At 42.4% G+C, this 9,925-nt stretch overlaps 4 protein-coding genes across 4 annotated transcripts; 3 read left to right on the plus strand and 1 right to left on the minus strand.

Moving 5' to 3' along the window:
• Positions 1–307: 307 nt before the first annotated feature.
• On the plus strand, positions 308–2,173 carry LOC132784395 (thiamine transporter 2). Its single transcript, XM_060790000.1, has 2 exons — positions 308–1,927; positions 1,994–2,173. The coding sequence occupies exons 1-2, from the start codon at positions 775–777 to the stop codon at positions 2,125–2,127; spliced, it is 1,287 nt and encodes a 428-aa protein (XP_060645983.1). The 5' UTR covers positions 308–774; the 3' UTR covers positions 2,128–2,173.
• A 77-nt stretch (positions 2,174–2,250) lies between these two features.
• Positions 2,251–4,377, plus strand: LOC132784403 (magnesium transporter NIPA2). Its single transcript, XM_060790011.1, has 3 exons — positions 2,251–2,391; positions 2,632–2,952; positions 3,009–4,377. The coding sequence occupies exons 2-3, from the start codon at positions 2,652–2,654 to the stop codon at positions 3,863–3,865; spliced, it is 1,158 nt and encodes a 385-aa protein (XP_060645994.1). The 5' UTR covers positions 2,251–2,391; positions 2,632–2,651; the 3' UTR covers positions 3,866–4,377.
• A 172-nt stretch (positions 4,378–4,549) lies between these two features.
• Positions 4,550–5,705, plus strand: LOC132784427 (protein D3). The gene has a single exon (XM_060790049.1). The coding sequence runs from the start codon at positions 4,731–4,733 to the stop codon at positions 5,505–5,507; it is 777 nt and encodes a 258-aa protein (XP_060646032.1). The 5' UTR covers positions 4,550–4,730; the 3' UTR covers positions 5,508–5,705.
• A 545-nt stretch (positions 5,706–6,250) lies between these two features.
• On the minus strand, positions 6,251–9,306 carry LOC132784392 (GATA zinc finger domain-containing protein 14). Its single transcript, XM_060789987.1, has 3 exons — positions 7,436–9,306; positions 6,483–7,321; positions 6,251–6,421 (listed from the first exon to the last, which is right to left on the minus strand). Exons 1-3 carry the CDS (start codon positions 9,135–9,137, stop codon positions 6,344–6,346), a joined length of 2,619 nt encoding a protein of 872 aa, XP_060645970.1. The 5' UTR covers positions 9,138–9,306; the 3' UTR covers positions 6,251–6,343.
• Positions 9,307–9,925: the final 619 nt, after the last annotated feature.

Consider the following 9,925-nt stretch of genomic DNA (forward strand, 5'->3'; position numbering starts at 1 on the left):
AAAATGTTAGTATTCAAATTCAAATTTTAAAAATCAAGTTCAAATACATTTTTAAAATTATCCGAAATATCCAATACAAAATCAACCGATAAATACAGATAAACTTAATTTATAATATAGAATAACTACGTCAGCAATTTTAATATTGCCTTTACTTTAGATTATTATTATGCTACCCTGGCTTAATTCGCATTAAACAATTAAATCAATTGTATTTTACAAGTTCAAATAGATTTTCCAAATCGTTCAACTAATTGCCAATAAAACACGCAAACATTTTCGCTATATATACAATAGAGTTAAATATAAATTGATAAATATAGATTCTGCGGCACGAGATCAATCGAAACGGCGTGTACGTAAGATCAATTAATTATTTACAGGGTATAGTGACAACATTGTTTTGTGATTTTTTGTGCCTGTGTGTGTGTAGAAACATATGTACATACATGTGTGTATTTATCTGAAATGTGTTTTTTATAAGTTAGTAGAAGAGACGTTTATTGCTTAGCTGGGCAATTTACAAGCCCTGCGAGAGAGAAAGCAACAAGTGTTCAGTGTGTGCTTCAGGTTTCGACGGAGAGCAAGTGCGTGGCATGTTGAGTCTGATTGGATTGGATAGCAGTTGATGTCAGGCGCTTGTTGCGATTACGACACCAGACACAGCGGACGCTCTGCTTTGCTTTGCTTTACTTAGCAAAACAACAATCACAGCCATTTCGGTTTGGTTTGCGTCTCTAATTAAGATAAGCTGCACTTTTTGCAACCACAAATATGGACAACTGGTTGAAGATCTCGCTGCTGCTGTGCATGTTCGGCTTCTTTCGTGAGATGCGTCCCTCGGAGTCGTATGTCACCGAATATCTTGCCGGCGACTGGCGTAATCTAACATCGGAGCAAGTCCAGCAAGAGGTCTATCCATTTGGAACGTATTCCGTGCTCGCCCAGCTGGTGATTGTGTTTCTGGTGACGGATTTGCTGCGCTACAAGCCCATCATCATACTCTCCGCCATCACCGGCATCGTGTTATTCGTCATGCTGCTGTGGACACGCTCGCTGCTCAATCTACAGATTGCACAGGTGTTCTATGGCACGTTCATGGCCTCCGAGGTGGCCTATTACACCTACATCTATGCTAAGGTCGACAGAGAGCACTATCAAGTCGTCACTGGTCATACACGTGCTGCCATCTTGTCTGGCAAATTCCTGGGTGGCGTCTTGGCTCAAGTGCTCGTCTCCACAGAGTCGATGAGCTTCCGGGAGCTGCACTTCATCTCGCTGGCCACGCAAATCATATCGTTGCCGATATCGCTGTTGTTGCCCAAAGTGCCGCGCAGTTTCTACTTTTATGCCGTGGACAAGGAGACCACCAAGCCACCGGCGATTGCTGGCCAGGAGGAGACACCAAAGTTCTCTTTACGAAACGCTGGACGTTTGCTTTGGTATCATTTGGTGTCTTCCTACACAAATCCCATTGTCCTGATGTGGAGCATCTGGTGGTCCCTGGCCATCTGCGCCCAAGTGCAAGTCATCACTTACATACAGTTCCTGTGGAAGGATCAGGCACCCAACAATCAGAGCAACTACAACGGAGGCACTGAAGCGATTGCCACACTTCTCGGAGCAGTTGGTGCCATCATTGCTGGACTGTTGAAGAGTAATAATCACCGGAATCGTTATATGCTCATCAATTCGATTTGTGGCATCGCTTTGGGCGCGCTGTTGCTGCTGGCGGCTCTGTGCAACAATGTCTGGGTGTCGTATGCTGTATATATTGCATTTTGCTCGGTGTTTTATTTTATTGTCACCATTGCGGCGGCAATTGTGGCCGAGAATCTGGTAGACGACAGTTTTGGCCTGGTCTTCGGCATCAATACGCTAGTCGCGCTCATTCTGCAGACCATCCTCACAGTGGTTGTTGTTGCAGGTAAGTTGCCATATATTATTTTATTTGCAAACATTCAAAACGACCTTTTGGTTACTTACATTTCAGATACGGGCTTTGGTTTGCCACCCAGAGATCAGTACATTGTGTATGGCAGCTATTTTCTAATTATGTCGGCCATTTACTTGCTGGTCGTTCTGTTCCTAAAAATGTGCTCGAACAAATCTCAAACCGTAGCGTAAATAAAAATAAAGTAACGATATTTTCTACACAATATATTTCCGCCATTCAGGCCGCGAATTCGATATTTATAGTAGTTTGATAACTATCGAAGCACCTCTGCAGTGGCACCAACTAAGCAGTGTGACCAATTATAGTTTTTTTAGCGGCTTTAGTATATTGATGATTTACATTTGCGGCCACATTGCACAACGCTAGCACAAAACAACAACAGCGAACGGGGCGCAAACAACAAAGTTAGTCGAAGGGCGCTGCAGAAAAGATAAGTAAGTTTATTATGTTCAGTATGCGTTATTAAGATTGCTACAGTAAAAGATCACAAGTGCGAAGCAGAGAATTGGGGCCTGTGTAATTAAACACTTGAAAGCAAGACGTTGTCTTTCGTGTGAGTCATGCAGACAGCGAACCTGTTTCAGCTGATTAGAACTGCATAAGTGTGTGTGCGTGTATGTTGGGAGTATTCGATTGTTTATTTGTGCATTTGTGTGTTTATAATTCTCTTCTAGAGTTGTGGTCGGTCGTTCAAATGAATAGTGAAGCCTCATTACTGCTGCAGGCGGGCCAAGTTGCCAATAATGTCGCCGCCGCCTCATCCTCATCCTCTTCCCCCGTCTCTGATGCAACCGCTTCGTTAACGGAACCCTACTCCAGCACTGATTATTACATTGGCGTTGGCTTGGCAGTCTCCTCATGTTTCTTCATCGGCTCCAGCTTTATCATCAAGAAGAAGGCGCTGTTACGTCTCAACCGCCTGGGAGAGGTGCGTGCGGCAGCTGGAGGATTTGGTTATTTGCGCGAATGGATCTGGTGGGCGGGACTGTTGACAAGTAAGTTGATGTCATTAACATTTGCATAGAATGACTCATGTTTTCTGTACCTACAGTGGGACTCGGCGAGGCTGCTAATTTCGCTGCCTACGCTTTTGCGCCAGCTTCACTTGTGACGCCGCTAGGCGCCTTGAGTGTAATCATCTCGGCTGTGATGGCTTCTAGATTCCTGAATGAGAAACTCAATCTTTTGGGCAAAATTGGCTGCTTTCTGTGCATTATTGGATCAACAATTATTGTGATACACTCGCCCAAGGAGAAGGAAATCGAGGATCTACAAGTGCTCTTCGAAATGTTGCAGGATCCTGTTTTTATACTCTATGTCATCTGCATCTTTGGCTCCAGTGCATTTGTGGCGTGCTTTGTGGCACCGCGTCATGGACATACAAACGTTTGTGTCTACATCTTCTTGTGCTCTGGCATCGGTTCATTGACTGTGATGTCCTGCAAAGCTTTGGGCTTGGCTATTCGGAGTACGATTGCCAGTGGATCGAATGTGTTTGGCACATGGATGCCATGGTTCCTCATTGTGGTCACCGTCACCTTTATTGCCATCCAGATGAATTATTTGAACAAAGCTCTTGACATTTTCAACACCAGCATTGTGACGCCCGTTTATTATGTGATGTTTACGACGCTTGTTATCACGGCATCGGCCATTTTGCTGAAGGAGTTTACGCACATGAAATTCGAGAATATCCTTGGCGATGTCTGCGGATTTTTGACTGTTATTACGGCAGTATTTATGCTCAATGCTTTCAAGGATATTGACATAACGCTAAGCGACGTGCGAGGATTGATGCGTCCAAAAATGCAACGGGTTTCACAGTTCGATGAGGAAGTGCTGGTCAGCACTAATCTGAAGGAGCGTCGCTTCTCATATGGATCAAGCGATGTCTTCCGCAAGGCATGACATAAGCAGCGTTATCAAGTTTAGTTGTTTCCCTTGGCGCAAACTTGAATCCCGTTCATTAGCAACGAACAATCCAAAAAGTGTGTGTTTCTTCTCCTCCTTGACTTATACACGCAACCATATCATGATAGATATCATTCATTGTTCCTTCATCTTTGTTAACCAGACATTCGTTAAATTAAGCCCTAGTTCTACGATTCTTTTTTTTAAAAACGATGCAAAAATTGTACATATATAAATTTAATTATATGTTAGTCTGCAAAAGTGACGAATTCTTATACTCTTATATTTATCATTATTTATATCATTCTTTTAGACCAGAAATGCAATTGACCCTGTGATACTTCTTAAACCGTCATGCGAAAGTCTGCAAAAGTTACCGTTGTTTCCATAGTAACATTACAATTTACCAAATAATCACAATAATTATGGAGACAAATTACAGCTTTTGGTTTTTTTAGCGCAGTATTAACTTCATCTAAACATCAAAATCAAGACCTTTAATCTAATTGGTTGCGCGGCACATATTCAAAAATTAAAAACAACTCTGGTTTTTAGTAATAACGATAAAACAATCGAATCTGTCACAACATTAACTAAGCTTTTCCAAACGGTTTGTTGAACTCTGTCATCTATTTTTTCATATTTTAAAATTATTTAAAAAACCGAAATTTATTGTGTGATTTAAATTATTCAATTTTCAAACAGATAATTCGTAACTCTGGTCGAAAGCGATACAAACGTGATTTCCTGTGAATGGCAGGGATACCAAAAAGTCTCGAATATTAAATAAGCGCGAAAGATCATCTAAATACAAGTAAAAACAGATTGTTTCGGATAAATTTGAAAAGATTACGTTTTAAAAATGAATGCTGTACGCTTGGGACCTTTGCGAGATGTGTTTAAACGTTCCTTGCACTCGCCATTAAATCAATTTCTTAGGGCTACCACAATGACAGCAGCTGTCAATTGTTGCCATTCGCCGGCCGCCATTAGAACTGCAGCAACATCAAGTGCAAAGAACAAACGCGCCATATTGCTCTGGGCATTGCCAATTAACATTTCGCTACGTCGTTTGTCGGGTAAACTTCCAATTAGGTGCAGCATGGAGGAACATTGTGTGGTGCCCGATGTCATTGCTAAGGCCCCTCAGCAAACAGCAAGTGTGGAATATGTTGGCCGCATTGTTGTGGAGCCAGGAGTGGTCTTAACTCCCACCCAAGTGAAGAGTCAACCCTGTGTTACCTGGAAGGCTGATCCCTCGAAACTCTACACCCTGTGCATGACCGATCCTGATGCACCCAGCCGCAAGGATCCCCAGTTCCGTGAGTGGCATCACTGGTTGGTCGGCAACATTCCCGGCAACGATATCAGCAATGGTGAAGTGTTGTCCGCTTATGTGGGCTCTGGACCGCCACCAGAGACGGGCTTGCATCGTTATGTGTTCCTAGTGTACGAGCAGAAGTGCAAGCTGCAATTCGATGAGAAGCGTTTGCCTAACAATAGCGGCGATGGACGCGGCGGATTCAAGATTGCCAAGTTTGCCGAGAAATACAATTTGGGCGATCCTATTGCTGGCAATTTCTATCAGGCCGAGTATGACGATTATGTGCCCATTCTCTACAAGCAATTGGGTGCCTAAGTGCAAAAGTGGTCAAAATTCAATTTTCTTCCCACATCAGAAGCTGTTATTACATAATAAAGATGAGAATCAAATTCTGTTCAATTCATCTTAATACATTTTCATGGATAACACATTATTGAATTGTATGAGAACAAAAGACATAAATTCCCCAATATTATTGGCAATAAAATTGCTAGAAGCTGCATTTGAAACGAGTGCCTTTGGTTTCTTTTCTCCTTTGAGTTCTTGTTGCCAACCATCTTGCAAATTCCATTTTGGAATCAGCGTTGCCAACTTTATTCAGTCGAAAATAATTTTCGTGCAAAATAGTCAAATCTTGAGTGCTTCCGAATTACCCAAAATATAAGTGGAAAACACCGCTGGATAGCATTAAATCTTATCAGTTTACAATGATTATTATCAATCTACGTGATTGTCTGCAGCTGACTTGCGAATATCAGAAAAATTCCAAAAAACCTTCGTTAAAGCTGTTTTGCAGATAGCCATGCTTGAATGGAAACATTTTCCGCACATATGTACATATGTATGTACATACTTATAAAATTGTTATTTGTGTTAAAAAAAAAACTATCCGAAAATAGATAATATAAATTGATGCTTGTAAACAAATTCACATGAGCTATAGTGTAGCTGCAACTACTAAATTGATGGCTTTAATAATTGAATCGCTAATTGAAATTACAGTGCTGGACAGCAAAATATGCCTTGTTGGCTAGTGAAATAACAGTGTCGGGCAAAAATTTGTGTATGCATTAAATTTTATTATCAATCTACATTCTTGTTACGTTGTTTATAATCTATGTAAAAATGCATACTAGCAGTTGTGAACTTATTTAAGATGATGTCGGGGCTGCCGATTGCAATTCCTCATACTGCTGCTTGTGCTCGGGCCATTCCACTTCGCTAATTGCCTGTAAATATAAAACAGATACATTAAATAATGTTCCATAAGTGAGTTAAGTCTGTATTTACCTTCAGTTCGTCGAAGGCCTGCTTGGCCATCCAATGGAACAATGGATTCTTCCAATCGCGGGCAATCGCCTGCAGCTCCTTGACGCCCGTTTCTGTGGACGGCGACGAGGTCTTGGAGATTTTAAGGTACTGTGCCCACAAATAGACCATGCTGCGCATCTTGTAACACCAGAAGTCATTGGGCACAGCGCGTATCATATCCTGCACCTTCTCGGTGTTGGGCATCTTGAGGTTCTCCAGAAAAGTTACATTCATTAATGTAAGTATCGACTTCATGTTGTTGAAATAGTTGTCCGAATTCTTGTCAAGGCCAAAGTGTGCCTGCTTCACAATCACATCCACCACCTGCTCGGTGGTCAGACGAGGTAGATCCGGTAGAAAACAGTTCCTCAAATTGACGCTGCCAAATGTCTCCAACTCCTCTTGTATGGCCTTCTCACACCACTTGTAATCCGTCCACCAAGTAGGCCACGATTTGTATTTCTTCGACTCCTCGACTTGGGTCCATTCGAAGTGCAAACGCTTGCGTATGCGTTTCACCAGCGTGCGTCCAGCATTCTTGCCTTCGGCATCAGTTGCTTCCGGTATGGCTTCGGGGCCATCGAATTCCGCGTCGTCGTCCAACTCCTCGCCGCTTGTACTATAGTTCAGTGACTGTTCGAAGAACATGACAGCATATGATTTATCCTCCGGTTGCGGAAGCGCCACACGATTGCTGTTCACATACGGCAGCTTGATGCCGCCCAGCAGAAAGCCGCGCTTCAGCGCCAGCTTGCGACGCTTGATGTCGGCTTTGGTAAGCGGAGCAGCTGGCTGTGGTGCTGGACGCTTTGGAGCAACTAAAAAAGAGAGTATAAAATTGAGATTAGCAAAATTTTTTGTAATAGATAAATCGTTTAGCGCCTTAAATTTAAGATGAGGAACCGGTTTTTCCGGAAGTTTCCTTAGCTCACCTTTTGGGTTGACGACAGCTGCTTCTTTCTTGACCTCCTGCTTGGGCTTAACTTGAGTATTTTGGGCGGCTTTGGCTGGCACAGCAGTCTTTGGTTGTGGTGGCTTTTGGCCACCGTTAACATTCTTGGCAACAGCTTGATTAGCTGGCTGTTGTTGCTTGTTATTATTGGTAGTATTGACGTTCTTCTTGTTGGTCTGCTGCACGACCGGCTTGTTGGTGTTAGTATTCGGCTTGGGTTGATTCTGGTTCTGATTCTGGTTTTTATTGCCCTGGAATTTAGCAGGGCCTCCGGCGGCTCCTTGTCGAGCTGCCACGGGAGCTCCTTGCGGCTTGTTGTTGACTGGCTTGAAGTTTCTGGGTTGCTGCTGCTGCTGTTGTTGTTGCTGCGACCGATTGTTACCCCAATTGCCAGTTTGAGCTGGGCCGTTGTTAAAGTTGCGATTGTTGCCAGCATTGTTCATGTTATTGTTATTGTTGTTTCTGTTGCCAGCATTGTTGCGATAGTTTCCGCCACCGCCACCGCCATTGAAATTACCCTGACCAAAGCCGTTATTATTGTTGCCAACCTGCCAGTTGGACTGATTGGTCATTAAAGCATTGACGGTCTCATTGATAGCGGCCAACGCTTGGCCACCAATAGGCATGTCGCTGTTGTTCTGTCCACGGAAATTCTGGGCGTTCGAGAATCCCGAGTCTCCATTGCGTGGTCCATTCTGCTTATTGTTGAAGAACTGCTGTTGTTGTTGATTGTTTTTGTTATTGTTGTCAAAGTTGTGATTATTCAAATTGGAGCCACGGAAATTGTCATCGAAGCCGCCGCCTCCGCCGCCACCTCCACGATTCTGATTATTCTGATTCTGATATCCAAAATTGTTGGAGCCACCATTATTCACTTGACGTCCAAAGTTTTCACTGCGTTCATTGTTGAATTTGTAATTGTTGCCGCCACCGACAGAACGTGACGAATTAATCGATTCCTGGCCACGATTAAAGTTATCGCTAAAGTTGTCGGCGCGACGGAATGTATCGTTACGATCGTTGTTGTAAAAACGCTGATTGCCATTGTTGCTGTCATTGTTGTTGTTGCTGTTGTTATAGCCCTGATCGTTAATTGAACGCCCCAGGCTCAAATTGCCCAATTGTGGCGGCTGCTGTGGCGGCGGTTGCAACGAACCCCGAAAACTGCTGTAACCACTAGAAGAATAATCGCCACTGGACGAGCTGCGATTAATATCGCTCATATTGTTGAAACGTTGTTGTTGCTGCTGCTGCTGTTGATCACCCAACGAACGTTGATTCATTTGTCCTCGATAGTTGTTGCTATCGTTAAAGTTGCCAGACGATGAATTGGAGCTGTTTGTGTGATTGCCAAAACGTTGTTGGTTTTGTCCTCCACCACCTCCATAGCCAGAATTGTCCGAGGAGCGAGAATAATTATTGGACTGCATATTGCCAAATTTGCTATCCATGCTCGCAAAGCGTTGACTATTGTTGTTTCCAAAGTTAAAATCGTTACTGCTATTGTTACCATTGTTGTTGTTACTGTTGTTGCTGTTAAAACCATAGTTCATTGACTGCGGACTACGAAAATTGTCATCAATGCCGCCACCGCCGCCGCTGCCGCGAATTGGCGCAAAAGACGGCGCATCATTGACAACTCGCCGCTGTCCAATGCCGTAAGCATTATTCCGATAATCCATATTACTGCACTATATAAACTACACGCGTTTTAATTAACTATTTTAATATTACGTTACGAAATGCGACGAGAAAAAGCGCCGCTTTTATTTTTTTCGGTTGCGCTTAATTTTTGCGTTGCCGTTCTAAATAATTATATTTTCTCAGTTGATAGACACACACACGCACGCACACAAACACATTCAACCAATCGAGGGTTGGAAAACGAGCTGTCAGTGTAGCGTTGATTCGCGAAGCGAACTAGTTAGCGCTCGTTCAATTGAACTGATACTGAACTAGTTACCTAAACTCGATTGAAAGTAGTTCAACAAAAAAAATTATTTGGATTAAAAACTTATAATTTGCATTTTTGTAGAAATCAGCACTTAAATTAAATAATTAATCATCTTATTAATATCATATTTTGGTAAAATGTCTCTAAATGCTTAAATTCCAATTTGCCAGGGCTGCATTACAATGGCGGCCGTTTACTAAAACAAATGCAGCTTGTAAATTTACATTTACATGCGCTTGTTAAATTTCGACTTGGTATGAAAATGCTTATTTATTGTTAACTTAGCAACGTTATTCATTCTGGAAATTTAGGTTTTCTATTTCTCATTAATGTACTAAAATCTAAGCGCTTGTTGGCGACCATTTTGAAATTCGATTTTAATTATGCTACCATGTAACTACCTGACCTTCATGTTAACCCACTTCTTAATATTGAGAAAAGTATTGATTATCATACTGTACACTAACAATCACCCATCCATGAGAAACATGCAACTGAAAACGAATACCCAAATTT

Source organism: Drosophila nasuta, chromosome 2L (assembly GCF_023558535.2).
Source record: "Drosophila nasuta strain 15112-1781.00 chromosome 2L, ASM2355853v1, whole genome shotgun sequence".
NCBI classification, from domain to species: domain Eukaryota; kingdom Metazoa; phylum Arthropoda; class Insecta; order Diptera; family Drosophilidae; genus Drosophila; species Drosophila nasuta.

Excerpts from the sequence above, each read along its gene's own strand:
- LOC132784403 (XM_060790011.1), top strand. The coding sequence starts at position 2,652 with ATGAATAGTGAAGCCTCATTACTGCTGCAGGCGGGCCAAGTTGCCAAT. Across the intron at positions 2,953-3,008 it reads GTGGGCGGGACTGTTGACAA|TGGGACTCGGCGAGGCTGCT; the intron begins GTAAGTTGATGT and ends CTGTACCTACAG.
- LOC132784395 (XM_060790000.1), top strand. The coding sequence starts at position 775 with ATGGACAACTGGTTGAAGATCTCGCTGCTGCTGTGCATGTTCGGCTTC. Across the intron at positions 1,928-1,993 it reads CACAGTGGTTGTTGTTGCAG|ATACGGGCTTTGGTTTGCCA; the intron begins GTAAGTTGCCAT and ends CTTACATTTCAG.
- LOC132784427 (XM_060790049.1), top strand. The coding sequence starts at position 4,731 with ATGAATGCTGTACGCTTGGGACCTTTGCGAGATGTGTTTAAACGTTCC.
- LOC132784392 (XM_060789987.1), bottom strand. The coding sequence starts at position 9,137 with ATGGATTATCGGAATAATGCTTACGGCATTGGACAGCGGCGAGTTGTC. Across the intron at positions 7,322-7,435 it reads AGCTGTCGTCAACCCAAAAG|TTGCTCCAAAGCGTCCAGCA; the intron begins GTGAGCTAAGGA and ends TCTCTTTTTTAG. Across the intron at positions 6,422-6,482 it reads AGGCCTTCGACGAACTGAAG|GCAATTAGCGAAGTGGAATG; the intron begins GTAAATACAGAC and ends TTATATTTACAG.